General features: G+C 33.7%; 2 protein-coding genes across 2 annotated transcripts; both read right to left on the reverse strand.

Moving 5' to 3' along the window:
- Positions 1-991: 991 nt before the first annotated feature.
- Positions 992-5,087, reverse strand: LOC146897309 (uncharacterized). Its single transcript, XM_085734869.1, has 9 exons — positions 4,748-5,087; positions 4,555-4,667; positions 3,510-3,624; positions 3,371-3,432; positions 2,932-2,983; positions 2,628-2,739; positions 2,083-2,181; positions 1,868-1,995; positions 992-1,750 (listed from the first exon to the last, which is right to left on the reverse strand). The coding sequence occupies exons 1-9, from the start codon at positions 4,918-4,920 to the stop codon at positions 1,186-1,188; spliced, it is 1,419 nt and encodes a 472-aa protein (XP_085590995.1). The 5' UTR covers positions 4,921-5,087; the 3' UTR covers positions 992-1,185.
- A 1,904-nt stretch (positions 5,088-6,991) lies between these two features.
- On the reverse strand, positions 6,992-15,708 carry SEC22 (Synaptobrevin family protein). The gene is made up of 6 exons (XM_085732026.1): positions 15,569-15,708; positions 14,761-15,014; positions 13,913-14,073; positions 13,674-13,820; positions 10,452-10,528; positions 6,992-7,563 (listed from the first exon to the last, which is right to left on the reverse strand). The coding sequence occupies exons 2-6, from the start codon at positions 14,946-14,948 to the stop codon at positions 7,480-7,482; spliced, it is 657 nt and encodes a 218-aa protein (XP_085588152.1). The 5' UTR covers positions 14,949-15,014; positions 15,569-15,708; the 3' UTR covers positions 6,992-7,479.
- Between the last annotated feature and the right edge of the window lie 1,291 nt (positions 15,709-16,999).

Genomic DNA, 16,999 nt, shown 5'->3' on the forward strand with positions numbered 1-16,999 from the left:
AAACATTATGCATTTGACCTTGTGACAAATATTTTAATCCCATAAAACAGTCTGTTATAGCATTATAATATTTTAATCACATAACTTTGATTTAAATTTTAAATTCATTTTTAAAAATAACTGGTGACAAATAGTTTAAACTCACTTTTACTTTGGTCACTATACAAGTTCGGAGAAAGTTAATTTTACTAATCCAACCACTGAATTTGGTGAATTTTCAATAATCAGGTTATTATAGGTAAAAAAATTGTTTAATGGTACACATTAATATAAATATCACATTATTTGTTTTGTTACGATAAAATACTCTGAAGCATCGGTACTCCAATTTGCAAAGCGTACCCGTACCGGGTACTTCGCGGGTACTGGTACTCGTAAGGTACGCGTACAGTACGCACCCATGACACACCAGTTTCATTTTTTTTAATGTTGGTACGGTTATGGTACGGCGGTGGTACTCTCAGGGTACTCATAACCCTTTTTTTCTTGAGAAAATGAGGCTTTTCATGAGAATTAATAGCAATTATAGTTTTTTTTTTGTTTTTTTTTTTGTTTCAAGAGCCACAACAACATTTCTAGACTCTGGAACTGTTACTACTTACTTAATGTCCACCTTTTCTTGTCTGCCAATAGTTGCAGAAGTAGAAAAGTCTAACACTTAAGCCTTGTTAAACCAATTAATTTACTGTGCAATGTATATTCTTATCTTCCTTTTTCGTATTGTATAAAAAACCCAATCCTTGTTAAGCTTTTGTTCTCACTTCTCACTTGATTATACTATATTTGCAATATAATTTCCTCATGCTATGTTATTTTAAATTGATTTTTTTTTATCCTAACGTATCCGTACCTTTGTTTTTTGAGAAATGACGTATCCCGCACCCGCACCCGTGCAACGTAGATAAAACATCAAATAATTTAATGGATTCGAGAAATTCACTATGAACTTTTAATTCAACCGTCACATAGGAAAACACCACAATAACAAGTGTAATAGTAATAGATAAAGCAGTAGATTAACTTTTCAATTTTAGAAAAGAAAATTTAATTTTAATGCCAAAATATCTATCCAGAGAAAGGATAATTTTACACAATAACATGTGTAATAGATCAAAATTTAAATTTCAATAACAAAACATCTATGACATTATGCCACTACAAAGCTTTCATGCATCCCTTAGTCTCTCAACCGTGTAAGAATTTGCAGTTATCTCCAAAATGGCACCTTCCACGGGCAAAATGTCTACAAAACTGTTTTTGTTGATAGCTTTCTCTGTTTGGGATCAATGTATGCATGTGATTTGCATTTTCCGAACGCGGAACAAAGTGGTTTGCATTTGCCGAACGCGGAACAAAGTGATTTGCACTTGTCAAAGGCTTCCTTTGGTAAGAAGCTCTCCTGTTTGTCTCAGCAATGAAAGCATTGTATCTCTCAGCAGTACTAGTTGGGTTGTCTCTGTAATGGTAGTCAGCATAATAGTTGTTTGCGATAAAAGATGATTTTCCAGAATTTCTGAGCTGGTCTGATCCCATTATGACAGTTCGAGAATCTGTAGGCTGAACGCGCTGTTCAGTTACAGCTGCTGGTTTATTTACAATTGCCGGTGTTGACAAAGCTGAATGTTGGGATGGAAATTCGGTTTTTCTTGGATTAATGAATACAGTTGTTGTTTCTTGAGGTTGATTTTGTGACCTTGCAATGGATGAATGTGATTGGAACTGGTTCTTTGCTGAATCCTTTTTGGAGATCCTGAATGTGCAAATAGCAAGTACATTACATTATTTTGCAAACATAAAACATATGAGTATTCATATTGAAAGAAACTTGCAATACAAGATACATTAAATCTAAAATCATATGAAGTACCTATTTTCCTTCATTGATTTTCTTATCTCCTTTTCCTGTATCCTTGCTTCCCTGTCTGCCCTAGCAAGGGATCCCCGAGAGTGTTTTTCCATTAACAGTTTTTGCCTTTTCCCTTCATCCTCCCATTTCTAAAATTAAAGCCAAGGACATAATCAATATTGAATGAACAACAACGCAATGATATCAGAAGAAGCGATGCTGCACAAATGAGGAACCTGTCTCAAAGTCTTCAACCGATATAGGTTTCGACCCTTAATCAGTAAGGGGTGAAGGGGAGGGAGAGGCTTTTCTCCCTTGCTCCACAGCACTTCAATCTGTATCAGAAAAGGATAATAGACGCATAAGAATAAACGAATAGTTAAAACATAACTCAATAAAAATTATACTGCGGTTGTAGCATCGACACTTTAGATTAAGTGTCCAACATCGATATATGTGGTTACAGGAACTATCATTTTCTAAAATTAGTACTGGTGTGGTGTCTACGTGTTAGTGTCATTGTGTTTGGTGTTCGTGTCTATGTCGGCGGTGTTCCATGCTATGTGATACAAATAATGTGTATTGCGATAAACCAAAAAAGACCCTTCTATAAATTGGAGGCTTATGAAGCCTGGTACTCCAATGGCTGATATTAATATCCGTATAATAGTAACACATTTCTCTTTTGCAAATAACTCTGCTTGAGTTGCATAAGCTTATACAACAACCACAGAATAAGAATATAATCTATTTAGGAGAAACTATCTAAACTTTAACTCACCGTAAATGTATGCTGTTGCTTGGCAGCACCATAACTTTCTTTCACTATGCGGCCTGCAACAATCCTTTTGCCACACGGTGGACCACCGCCACTCCTGGACGCTATGTTGAACCTAAGAAAACCAATTATGAAAAGGAAACTTGAAGATTTTAACCAGCAACATTCACATGTGCATTTAGGATAACAATGTTGTGAGAGTTGAGCTATCATAAACTTGTAAGAAATGCAGTACACTGAGATCTCTGACAGTGTGACATGTCATCATCCATTAAGACAAAAATAAAAAACAGAAATAACAGCTTACATTTCATACACATTTTGCTCAAACAAAACAACATCCCCGGTGCATGCATCACCTGCATAAAGCCAAATTTTTCAGATAGTGAAAGATAAAACTAAAAAATAAGGCCTAAAGTGTTTTAAGAGAGCACCGACAAACACAAGAGACTGTGATTACATGTCTAGAGGATATATGTGCATTACAAAAATTGTTTGAACAGATCATATCAAAATTCATACCAATATGAAAATGATAAACAAAAGTTAGTAAAACAAAGTACCAGGGGATGGAGGTACTGGATTTTGAGTACTGGTGTTGTTAGCAACAACATAATAATGTATCTTTTAAACATATATCAGAAGGAATTCAATAAAGAATATATCATGTTAATCTGAAAGCAATAATTTTCTTTGGAAATTTTATATCAAACCAACATATTATAGAAAATTATAAGCACAATCACCTTTACAATTCAACACAAAGCTATGAGGCGGGTACTTATTCTCCCCTCCACCATTTATAATCCTGAAAAACTCACATAATCAGAGAAACAGTACAATTGTTGAAAAACAACTCTTTTTTTACGCAAAATAAATAATTACTCTTGATGCTCCTTTATACGCTGGATAAGTGTGTCCTTATTCCCAGTTAGCCTCAGACCATTCTTCTTCAAATACATCTTGCATTCATCCACTTTCAATTTCTCTAACAGTCCAGCTGCAAAGTTCAAAACATAAACAATGAGAGAAACCTTGAACATCTTTACTTTAAGATATTCTATCTTTTAGTATTTGAAATTTTTAGGTTTATCTACTTGCATAAGCACTTATGAGACCGCTTGAGAAAGCTTATGGAAACAAATTTCCATGAGCGGTTTATAGCTTATTTCCACTAGCTCTCCACGATAACTTATGCAAAAATGTTTATATGTTTTAAGTTGTTTATCCCAATGGGTTCTAACTAGTACTACTCAAGGCTTGTTCACATAAGGATATACATAGATATCTAGGTTTTTTTTTTTTTTAATTAACTTATTTTACCTTTTCCACTGGCATAAGCACTAGTGAGACTATTTGGGAGAACTTATGAAAACAACTTATGACATATCCATAAGCTCTCGAGGATTGCTTATAAAAACTGCTTATACCTTATATAAAATCAATTTGACTTTATTATATCTTTTGTTATAGAAAATAGCTCATACATAGAGCCCGTTTGTTACACCTTTTTCATGACAAAATCATTTTTTTAAGACAAAATAATCACTTTTAGAAATTTTCATCCATCTGTTACAGATTTTCAAAAAAAAAATGAGAATCTGAAGAAAAAAAATCTAAAAACTACTTCAAGTGAGAAGTCGATCTTAGTGGCTTCTCAGAAAATCATTTTTCATGGATGATTTATTTAAAAAAGTGATTTACATTCCGGTAAACAAACACAATACAACTTCTGTTTTTCGGAAAAATTAATCTCTAAATTATTGAGCATCATAATCAAATTTTTTATAATCCGTAACAAACGGACCCTAATCACTTATATGATAAGCACTTATGCTATTAGTGCTTTATCCAAACAGCACCCTATTAATAAATCTTCCACCTTACAATACAAAAAAGAGAGAGAACCATCAAATGAAATGAGACCAACCCTTAATTATTTTCTGAACTTTTTCAAAATCATCATCATCAAGAGAAGGTGCATTCATCTCCAACACTTGTGCATTCATCTCAATACTAGCCAGACCCTTATCATCAACTATGCTGAAAACACCAAATCAACAGCAAATAAGACTTAAAAATCAAATTTTGATAAATGGGTTTCAATGAAATTTTGATATTACCGTTTCTTTGCCTTGTTCTTGATTGAGAGATTGGAGAAACTACGATGGGTTTCTTCAAGCATGTCGAAATCGGGATCTTCTTCTGAATCGTCGCATTCTGAATATGGATCGGATCCTTCAGATTCGGTGATGATTTCGTGAAGCTCCATTGGTGAATCTTGTTTGGCTGCCATTGAATTGATTTGGTTCAGAGTTTTGAGTTTTCGACCGTTGTAGAATTAAGGTTTGAATTTCGCACACAATTAGCAACAATTAATAAGACACCACAATTAGCGAGCTATCTTTATTTTTACAAAATCAAGACTATAATGTTTTTTGGTACAAAATAGAAAAATGTAATATATGATTGAATCTGATGCTAACACATGATTTTAGTTTTACTCTAAAGTTTTTAATTTTTTAAATCAAGGATCGACCGATATGAAAGGAAAGTTCTATCGGACAGCAGTCAGACCAGCAATGTTGTATGGTACAGAGTGTTGGGCGGTTAAGAGCCAACACGAGAGTAAAGTAAGTGTAGCGAAGATGAGGATGTTGCGCTGGATGAGTGGTAAGACTAGACGAGATAGGATTAGGAATGACACCATTAGAGAAAGTGGGGGTAGCACCTATAGTAGAAAAGTTGGTAGAAAATAGGCTTAGATGGTTTGGACATGTAGAGAGAAGACTCGTAGATGCCGTTGTTAGAAGAGTAGATTAAATGAAGGAGAATCAGGTTAAAAGAGGTAGAGAAAGACCTAAGATAACCATTAGAGAAACCATTAGAAAGGATTTAGAGGTCAATGAGTTGGATCCAAATATGATTTTTGATAGAACACTATGACATCATTTGATCCATGTAGCCGACCCCACTTAGTGGGATAAGACTTGGTTGTTGTTGTTGTTGTTGTTGATCGACTGATATGAACAATCAATTTCACCGTCTAAGACTTAAAAAGGAACACACTTCTAGATTCCAATTTATGAGATTCAATGAGTTTAATATAGTTCTTTCTAAATTTATATGAGTGTGCATCTCCTAAGCTAATTTTTTTTTTATGTTTAAATAAAAGTTTACATAATTTTACATAAGTTGAAACTTTATATTGTCACTTTTTGTGATTTTTTTCCAATTTTTTTAACTAACGTACAATAATCATTTTTATAAAATGATAAACTCTTTATTAATAATATAGTTTGATAACTATGAATCAATTGTATACAAAAAATTATCCAAGCATTTAATCATATTTCATTGTATAAAATACTTGCATTTATAATTATCTATTTGATAAGATATTATTATTTATGTGTATTTAATTGAAATCTTTTTTTGACAAAATCATAGTAATAATTTAAAAAAAAAAAAACAAAAAAACTAAATTAACTCATCCAAATTGAACATCAGGAAGAATCAACAACGTTAAACTGGTGTTTGCTAAATTTCACAATTCAAAAATAATAATTTTTTACTCGTTAAACTTTCTGTTAATAATAATATTTATTTTATTTTGCTTTATGGAATCATTTATGTTTTTGCTAAAGTAATTAACCCAAAAAATTGTATATATGCACTAACAATTTAAATTTCATCCTCCTTAATGTGAAAACCGTTTCTTTGGCAAAACTAAGGTTAACAAACAAATACGAAACTGCAATAGGACAACAGACAACTGCTATAGCGACGAAAGCTGACTTGCAGTTGTACGAAACTGCAATAGGACAACAGACAACTGCTATAGCGACGAAAGCTGACTTGCAGTTGTTGGCAGTGCCCAGAATTTGGATGGCAGAGGTTTGAGAAAACGAAGGTTAACAAGAACAAACAGCAACGTTTACACGGTCATTCTTTGAAGTTGTTATATTATAACTGGTAATCAGTAGAATTGTGTCCAAGTTTTCTCCATATTTTGTTCTCCCACTGCAATATCAAACTATATGTTCGTATAAGATTTGCCCAACAGCCATGTTTCTTCCAGCTGACATTGCTCCTCTACATACTGAAGATTGCCATATCTGCAAATTACCTCCTTGTTTAGGTATACCACAAAACTGGGATAGCTTTTCAACCTCTCCTAAGCAAGATAAGCACACAACTTTCATCCTTGAAGATGTGTTCCTCCCTTAACGGCTTGTTTTGTTGGTGTGTGTGTATCTTCAATGATAAGTGATAATGAATGCATGGTTCAAACTATACATGCGCAATGACTGGTTTAAATAACAGCAATATGTCAACGTGTAAGAAAAGAAAAGGGAAGATAGATATTGGATCCCATAGATCTTGATCATTGCATTAATTGCAAGTAAACTCGTATAAACGAAAGTGAAAAAGGTTTACCAGGCTAAGAACAAACATATCACACTAACTCGTTATACTAACCATACAAAATGCAGGCCGAAAAACAAAATATCGAGGAGCCAATATATAACTCATTAACGCAGTAATCTTGAAAATAATTGGGTAGTAAGAAGAAATGTCTGTATGCATCCCCAAGGGAATCCAGTTTTTTCACGTCTTGTCTCCTAAATATAAAGGTAAAATGTTTCTATTCCAGAAAGTCGGATCCAGCCTTTTTCAGAAGTAACACAGGATAGTTTTTTTCTTCATAATTTGTCCACAAAAAGTAGACATCACCTAGTTTATGTAGGGTTTGATTCCCACAAAACTGAGCAAATCTTGATAGTCGTATATGAGGAAGACAAGAAGCCATGGCCACACAGTCTAGGTTTAGGAAGTCAAATGCTAAGCTTGATCACCAAATTTTGTTCTTGAGCCAGAAAAGTACAAAGACAACTCCAAAAACAATAGCAACAGGGGCCCATTTCCGAATCAGAGCCTGCAGCAAATATTTCATTTTAAGTTATATATCCATAATGCTGACAACAACTACAACCCAAATATATAAGGCAGAAGACATAAGTTTCAAAAGAATGCATCGCATTCCAACACTAGGCAGAGTTATATCATTTCTATTGGCTTACCTTACCATTAATATAGAATCCTAACATGCTTCTATTGAAAACCCATACCGTTGGAATTAGAAAAATGGTAAACAGGACAAAGGACTCGCACAATGTAAATGGCAGCCAAAATAATTAGAGATTTAGTCAACAAAATGTGACAGCTTGTTCGATTCTGTTCTCTTTGATTCCATCCTTTTTAGTGGAACTTAATACCGTATACCTTTAACACTTACAAAATATAGAATAAAATATAACTCATACGTTGTTCTGTTTTGTTCTAATCTGTCTATTTAATGCTACTCCAGAGGTTCTATGTTTTAATTTTTACAATAGACCCAAAATGGACTAGTCCCTTCCTTGGACCCCACAGTGATCGGAGCTTTTAACAACCAGGTAGCCCTAATATTAAAATATAGGCTAAATTAATCCAATGGTCCCTCAACTAATTCTCAGTTTTCATTTTGGTCCCATAAGTCCTAAAATCATCAATTTGGTCCTTCAACGTTTGCTCCGCTATTCAAAAAGATCCTGACCGTTAACTTTAACCCCCAAATGTCTATGGTGGACCAACCTAAAGAGTGGTCCACCGTAGATCCTATTAATTAGTTTAATTTAAACCGTTTGATCTTTTTTATAAAAGGAAAACCATTAGATTACGCATGTGTATTTTATCTTACAGCGAGTCAACAACAACTAATTAATTCCCCTTTCTTCATCTTCTTCCCCACTTTTTTTCATCATCTTCAACATCAGATTCATCAACATCATCATCATCTTCATCGATTTTTTTAGAAAAATTTAAAAACATCAACCATCATAACAACAACATCATCATCACCATGATTTCTATTAATAATAAACCCAAAAAAAAAAATTCAAACAGCCCAAAAAAAAAATTTTAAACCCACAAAAAAATTTCCTTATCTCTCATTCACAACAGCAACAGCATAAATTGAATGAATCTTTATCTCTCATCTTTCTCCTTACTGTTCGGTGAGTTCTTATTGTTCCCCTTACTGTTCGTTGAGTTCTTATTGTTCCCCTTCCTGTTCATCGAATTCTTTTCCCCAATTAGTATTAAATCTCCCTAGAAATTCAATTGCACAAACTAAACCTCATCATGACAACAATAAAGGATTTGGGTTTTTCAGATTAATGGCATGAATTTGGTTTTTGAGATCTATCAACACAAACTCATAAATTCATTCTGGTCCTCCATCATAAACCATTGCAACACCATTTTTTCGAATCCAGGCTAGGCGTGGCAGTTGGTGTGTATTGAGGTGAATTCATGCAGAAAACAATTCTTCATGAACATTTATAAAGGAATCAACAAACCGTTAATTCAACATAGCTAGTTTCATCCTGGATTTGTTAATTTAACGTTAATTCAACATATTGAAAACTAATAAATCCCTATAAATTGTGGTTTTTTTATGCTGTTGTTTGGAGGTTATTTTAAGGTTGTTGTTGTCGGGGTTCTGTGTTGTTGTCGTGAAAATGAAGGAGGAAGAGAAGAGAGAAGGTTTTTTTTATGACGCTCTTCACCGTTTTCATTTTAAGATCTGTTTTTTTTTTCTGTCCCCTAATTCATTCTTATTTCAACTTCTTCGATTTCAACAATAGACCGGATAAGCCATTTTCCAACTTCTTCAAGTTTTGCTGGAATGACGAATCGGAAACACCACAAATCCGAACCTAGATTTTGTTTTTGAGATTTTGTGAATCTGAGTTTGGATTTGTGAATTTAAGTTTCAATTATAGAGAAGGGATTTAGGTTTTTGGAAGAAGAAAAAAATTCTGGAAAAGGATAATGATGATACGAGGAAGAAGAAGAGAGAAGATGGTGAAAAAAATTAGGTGCTGACGGTTCACTATAGATACAATGGATATTCAATCGAATGGTTAAAATCAAATCAAAAAACGGCAGTTACTTATTTGACGGAAATGACATTTTTGAAATTTGTTTCAGAAGTTGAGGGACCAAAATGATGATTTTAAGACTTATGAGACCAAAATGAAAACTGGTAATTAGTTAAGGGACCATTGGATTAGTTTAGCCTAAAATATATCAAAAATGGAACCCTTCCTTGGGCACCATTGTGACTGGAACTTATACAACCAGGTTGCCGTTTTACTAAAGTGGAATGTCATGGAATTATTCAACTTAAGTAACAGTGATAACAAAAATCTTTGACCTGCATTTAGAAACCTTGAGAAAACCTACTATATTAACCTACATATTATCTGCAAGCATTGGCAGTCCATGCAATGTTAAAGGACTTTCATAAATTAAAAGACCATAAAATATCGAATGAATGTCTTTCGATGATAGCCCATCGGGTTATAGTTCTAACTGACAATCATATGCTAAAAATAACCACATGACACAAACTGAAACTGCCACATAAAAAAAATCAAAGGGAATGCAAATGAATAATATTTTGAAAAAACAGACTCTTATATTCCACAGCTACTGAGAGCTATAACCAAAAGGTAAAGAAAGTGTCATGTTTCAAATTTGTGAAGCATTGATTAGGTAAAAGGCAATAAAAAATGCATAAATCATAAAAGCTCTATGAAACACTCCACACACAGCATGCTTCTATCTAATTTGTAAAAGCATATAGCACGAACCAATTTACAACTGCAGCAGGATAGCTTCAGAGGTCAGAACTAAATGAACATGCATCAATGTTCAAATGAAAATGGAAGGCGTAGATATCATGTGCATGCCACAGCAAAACTGAAAATGACTAACCTGTCTATTTAAATCTCTAGCCTTGTCAGCATATATGCGGGATTCAGATGATAAGCGACTGGACAATTGACTGACCTCTGCATATTTGATTTTAAATCATATGTATAAGATAACTTTCACAAAGGAAGTAAAAGCAGTAAATATAACAACATACAAACAGAAATAAAAGCCATATGAGAAGTAGAAATAAGAAGAAACCATCTATCAAGATCATGCAGGTGAAAATGTGGAACTAAGAAATTTTAGCACAAGTTTCTGATAAAAATCTACATTGAACAATGTACCCGGGGGTTAAGAAAATAGGAATGGGAGATCACATGCATTGGAAGATGATGTTGTCGCTTGTCAAGATAGAATCAACACCCTATTGGAGAATCATCTTATGTTCCTTCTATTTAACATTAGGCAGGACAGACTTATATTGCTGTTTTACTGCCGCAGCCTTTTCAAATTATAAGAAGGTCCAAGGCATTGTTAGTGTGATATCCTAATAATTTGTATTGGGAAGTATTGATTAATTACCACATTATTAATCTAAATTCGGTCACAATGCCTTGGTAGCATAGAAGTAATTAGTTAGAAATTCAAGAGTAGTTAACAAATTTTTCTAAGTGAAGGAGAGGCAATTCAGTAAATTTCCTAGGCAATTGTAGCATTTCGGAAGGAAGAAAATTAGTTTTCTTTTCTTCTTCCCCTACCCTCCACCGAACCCAAACTCCAAGGCTAACATATAAGACAAATTGTAGCATTTCGGAAGGAAGAAAATCAGAATTCTTTTCTTCTTCCCCTACCCTCCACCGAACCCAAACAACCTCGCCTTCATAGTTGCAATTTTCTCCAATTCCTTCAAAAACAGAGTTGCATGTAAGATGTTCTTGAAGATTTGACTTCACCTCCGTTAATAGAAGAAGGCTTATCGGAAGAGAATTAGAGAGTAAAGACTAAATTTGAGCTAGTAGAAGAAAATAGAGTTTGAAACCCACAAGGCTTGAAGAATCCTATTTTCATCTTCATCTTCAATCCAGGCAAGGATCACCTTATTGTGGTTAAGGTGAGTTCTTATCCAGGTAAGGTTCACCCTATTGTGGTTAAGGTGAATTCTTGGTAACAAGGTAGTCAGACTCGAGATCCTACGCAAGTTTGGGGAGGAGTCACAGGATATTTTTTTCGGGTTTCTGAACAAAAAAAGTGTTTTTGTTGAAACCGGGTCGCGGGACCCGAAACTTCAAGGAAGATAAACCAACAGAATGAATCGCAGTTTCTGCCGTTCCTACGATTTTCCGCAGCGATCCTGACCGCACCCACCAAATCCCGATTCCGACCATACTCTAGCATGCCAAAGGGTGTCAAGATCGTATGATCCTACGAGTTGGATCGCAATTTTGACTACCTTGCTTAGTAAGCTGATATTTAGTTAAGGGATGAATGTTGATGAAATTAGTAGAGCAATAGAAACTGTAATGCATGTAGAATTAAAATATCTCAATTCTAGTAGAAATGAAATTAATGAAATTGATACCTTAGGCTTGAGAAATTAGTAGTAAAGCCTTGGATAAACCATGAGTTAGAAGTGTTATGACGTATCATTGTTGATAAATTCAGTTATGGTTTAAGTTAAACGTGTTAAAATTTTGTTGAGAAAAATTGCAGGCGAGGCTAATGCCTCAGGTGTGCCGGCAGAAGTTTGAGGCGCCTAGGGCAGAATTGTCCATCCTCTGTTTTGCAAAGACACCCTTTTCCCCATTGAGCATTAGCTCCCTCTAATTTGAAACTCAAGGCATAGTTGACCAGGACCATGAATGGTTAGATGAAATATAGCATGTTGTTATACACATAAAAGTATAATAAAGATCAAGACTTTGTTGTATGTTGATCAAGTATGTTTATCATTAATGATAAAAGGCGCATGTTGTGAAAAGTGCACATGTGTAGAGTAAGAAATATTGTGAGCATGTCTTAAAAAAAAGAAATATTGTGAGCAGGTATCCGGTGATAGTTATTTCATCGGGACAGGCAGGGCTCATTGTGACCACTCACACACAGATTGCTCTGTAGATAAAATTGGCAAGATAATTAATTTCTTGAGTGTTCAACCGTGTAAAATTGTTGAATAAATAATGACTGTTTCATTTATTGGTTTAATAGGCAGTTAGAGAATCCGGATAATCGGGTTAGGGTGGTTATGGTGCAGTTAAGAACTCACTGAGATGTAATCTCATTCCCCTTAGTTCATTATTCTTTTCAGATGAACAAGTATCCAAAAAAGGGAAAAAGAAGGTACTTTGAAGCTTAAAAAGTTGACTAATATGTATAGTTATTATTTTGTATCATTATGACTTGTTATAAATCCTATTATGTACTCCCACAGTCCTTAATTATTATATGTCATTCTAGCAAAATACGTTTGCCCCAAATTATAAGTCATTTTACAATATCAATGAAACATTAATGCTTCTTTTCCTATTATGCCCTTAATATTTATTACTCTATCTTTTTCCAATTCTTTTAATTTATGTTTCCTAGACTCATTTTCTCTTCTCCATACAATATTTACATTTCTTAATTTGTGTGAAATTGCCAAAATGACATATTGCCAAAGTGACATATAATTTGGGACGGAGGGAGTACTATGTACTTAATTAAGACAAGTACTCAAGTTATGTAAACTGCTGTGATTTCAGACTTAATTATCTATGTTATCCAATATCAAAATTGACACTCTAATTAGTATTCTAGACAAAATAGTTAGGGTGTTACAGTTAGCCTTTAACCTAACACATTAATTATCCCTTAAATTAATACCATAGGTGCAACTTGATAAAGAAAAAGTTAGCACTTCTTTTATCAGAAAAGGTGAAGTTATCTTGAACATTGTCAACTCAACCTTATCAGTTTTGACGCCAAGTGTTTGATGAGTCAGTCTGATATAAATCTGAATTAAGCCAGGTTTACTATAAGACCAACCAAGTAAGAATACAAATGTATGGTGGCCATTTTTACAGAGAGTACATATAAGCAAAAAAAAAAAAAAGAACCTTTTACAGATCCCAACCCATGCTTCATTTCTTATGAATGAATTTATTAGAAATATAGCAATCATGAAAACCCAACTGCAGTGGATGCATATACAATACAGACCTATACTATATTCAAAATTATCAAGCAATCAGCAGCTAAATTGCATAAACTAGAATTATTCCGAAAATACAGAGAATAACTTACGATCCAACTGTTCACCAACACCAAGAACTTCCTGCACATTACGAGTCATAATCTGGTGGACTTCATAAAGTTCATCATTCAACTTTGCAATATTACGCTGTGTATGGGTATCCTGGTAAAGTTTCTTTGTCTTCTGTATAAATGCGTCTATTAAACAAAAGAAAAAAGGTAAATTAAACACCATTGGAAAAAGAGAAGAGTGCTAAATGGCATGTGACAGTACAGAAACTGATATTTACCAAACTTAATGAAGGCATAAGGTCTGGCAGCAGTTTCAATTTGAGACCCATTAACACGCTCAAATTCATTCCTGAGCTCTTCAAGATACTGAAATGCTAGTTTCTTGGGGTATGCCCGATCGCACATTGTCAAGTAACAGACCCGTCCTTCTATAATATAACTTGTTTGTGTTAAGGTCATTTTGGGCTATGAAACTCTTTCAAATAAAACTAACGCAACAAAATCTAACTAATTTGTAATATAATAAGACCACAAAATTTCAAGATAATGAAAATAATATCAACTTGCTTGGGAAGCTAGGTTTTTGAAAAACAATGTAGTATTCTATTTTTCACATGGATACCATATACAAAAGCACCAATATAATTGTGATTCGACAGAGAAAGGAGATATCAATCAAAACAAAGAATACAGGCCATAGCTTCCTCTAATGTTCAAAACACTAAGATTTGCAGAACTAGCAATGAAAATATACATGTCGATAAATAAAGTAATTCCCAGTCAAGCATTTCAATCTGATGCCCGGCATTTAGTGGAAGATAACATCACCCAAAGTAACAACAGACTGTAGACATCTATATTCTCTACAATTCTAAAAAATCGCCTATCGTTCAATACTGCATATGATATTGTTATAAATTCTCAAACAAAATATTGCCCACTCATTATAATTGCTGCACTCAGACACTGGGTATGTCTCATAGTATAACAGCAGAACAATGGGACTATTCTTACATGACTACTTTCAACTGAAGAACAATGCCTCATTATTGAAAACATAAGGACCTGGATGTGTCTCATAGTATAACAGCAGAATAATTATAAGCATAATATATGAGAAGGATACTGAAAAACATAAGGACCACTTTCAACTGACATCCTTGATGCCTCATTATGCCCTCTTGATAGATTCTTAAACAAAGACTTGACTTGCTGTTTGTAAAGTTCACCATCTTGAAGATCGCGAGCATCATCCATTCCTTCAGCCAATGGAAGACCATCAGTAACACGGGCAATCATAGTCAACTTAACCATCTTTCTCGGAACACAATCTCCCTTTCAGAATCTTGAACTTTGCTTGCAACTAAACCAAAACACAGACTACAATACCAATCCAAAATACAATCAAAAATCAAATCTGACCAGAAAGTTAAAACCCAGACAAAATATAAAACGCAAAAACCAAATTACTTTTTTTCATTCAAGTTATTAACAGATGTAGTAAAAACATAGTCAATTTTAATGACAAAATTCCTCATATACACTACCATCAAACAGTCTCCATACCATGAATTTGGCTCCTCTAAAGTGAGTTAAGTGTAAAGTAGAAAATCAAGGGTTGTTATTTTACAAAATAATTTTTAGGTAAACAACCATTTTGATCCCTGCACCAACACTTCTGATCGAAGGTGTATCCAATGTCTAACATCGACACATGTGAAAGGTTTCAAAAAAAACGGACCGGTACAGGGATTGCGGCCGTTACAAAACGGTATCAGCAGCCACCGTGACCGTTTTTGGACCTTTTCACGTCGAGAACAAAAATCACATCACAGACTTGAAAATTCAGAAATTTGAACAGGAGAAAAGGAATCGAATCGAATCTCATCTCACATTATAAAAAAGCACAAGAATACAGGAACAGGATTACTTACTTCTCTTCCTGCTTGCGATTTGCGATTCTGGTGTTGCCGTTTCTTCTCTTTGTTTAGATTTGCGATGCGATTTCAGTTTGTTCCTGCCGTTTGCGATTTGCGATTTTGTTGTTTTTTTTTTTTTTTTGAGTGAATAACACACGTAAGCGTTTTTTCTATTTGGTTAAAAAACATATTGCCACGTGAAATTTTCATGACATATCACACCCAATCAACTGCTGCCACGTGGCCATGAAGATTTATTTACTTCTTTGGAGAATTTAAATTCAGATGAACTCTTCGGTAGTTGTTTAAAACTTAAGAGTGGGAACAAGAGTTTTTCTATCTACACGAATATAGTCAGTCATGATTACCCCTGCTATTTGAGTGAGATTTGATTTAGCCCCCTATAAAAAAAGAAGTTGGAGATTTCTCCTGCAATTTAAAAATTATTTGATTTTGAACCCTGAAACACATAACTGTACAAAAAATATGCTTATGTAGCATGTTGAGTTTACTTTTCAATTTCTTTTTTATTTTATTTTCGTGTGGCATTCCTTTTAGTAAACAATATTTAATAATTTCATTTTAATTTTATATTGATGAACACGTTTTGTAAAAAGAAAAAAACAAATTAAAACAAAAAAAAAATTGAATCAAAAAGAGGTGAGTTTACATTCCAATTCTTGTTTCAACGGGAAATCATAATCCCTACCATAGCAAAAAGCAAAGAAAAACCACCAATTATTGTTCAAAAGTTTGCAAACCAAACTCATTGATTTGTTTTAATGAGTTTCTTTTACTATCAAATCCCTAAAACCATCTCTTGATTATCAAATCCCACACGTCATGGTTCTTCCTCTCTTCGCTTCAACTTGCTTCAATCGACTTTGATTTCTTCAAACTGCACTCACCAATTAACCTGTTTTTCACTCAAATCTATGTCAGTGTTCGATTCTTTTGTAGATTTGATTTATTGGTTCGGGAAAAATATTTAGTGTTGAATGCATTGTTCGGTTTATAGTATTAAAAATTATATTATGTTTATTATTCTGAATCAAATCTATTTAATTTTTTTTAAATAAAAATAAAGTTTATGAAGTGTTAGTGCCACATCAACTACTGTTACATAGTCAGCGCGCCACATCAGCTAGTTTGTATAGTCGTATGTCTCCAGAGTTTAAAATTAAAGAATCTTCTTTACAGGGGTGTATATTCTATCTCTGCTAAGAATCTCTATCTCTATCTCTATCTCTATCTCTATATACATGTATTTTAAGCTACACTTTGCTGACATGTCCTTCTAACAAAACTCCCAACTTTTTTTACTTTTATTCTAAGATTGACACTTGCTCTAATGCATGTTTCTTTTTTTCATACCATTTTTCATTTTCATTTCTCATATAAGTTACAAATTAACTCTCCATTAATTGACTTTATACATGTTGCATG

This window comes from Medicago sativa, chromosome 8 (assembly GCF_051527215.1).
Source record: "Medicago sativa cultivar Bolivia chromosome 8, Bolivia_mono, whole genome shotgun sequence".
NCBI lineage: Eukaryota > Viridiplantae > Streptophyta > Magnoliopsida > Fabales > Fabaceae > Medicago > Medicago sativa.

Coding starts and splice junctions, on each gene's coding strand:
- SEC22 (XM_085732026.1), bottom strand. CDS start 14,948: ATGGTTAAGTTGACTATGATTGCCCGTGTTACTGATGGTCTTCCATTG. Junction 10,529..13,673: donor TGTTGGTGAACAGTTGGATC/GTAAGTTATTCT, acceptor TCAAATATGCAG/AGGTCAGTCAATTGTCCAGT. Junction 7,564..10,451: donor CTAGAGATTTAAATAGACAG/GTTAGTCATTTT, acceptor TATTTGCTGCAG/GCTCTGATTCGGAAATGGGC.
- LOC146897309 (XM_085734869.1), bottom strand. CDS start 4,920: ATGGCAGCCAAACAAGATTCACCAATGGAGCTTCACGAAATCATCACC. Junction 2,984..3,370: donor CTTTGTGTTGAATTGTAAAG/GTGATTGTGCTT, acceptor GGCTTTATGCAG/GTGATGCATGCACCGGGGAT. Junction 1,996..2,082: donor GGTTGAAGACTTTGAGACAG/GTTCCTCATTTG, acceptor CTTTAATTTTAG/AAATGGGAGGATGAAGGGAA.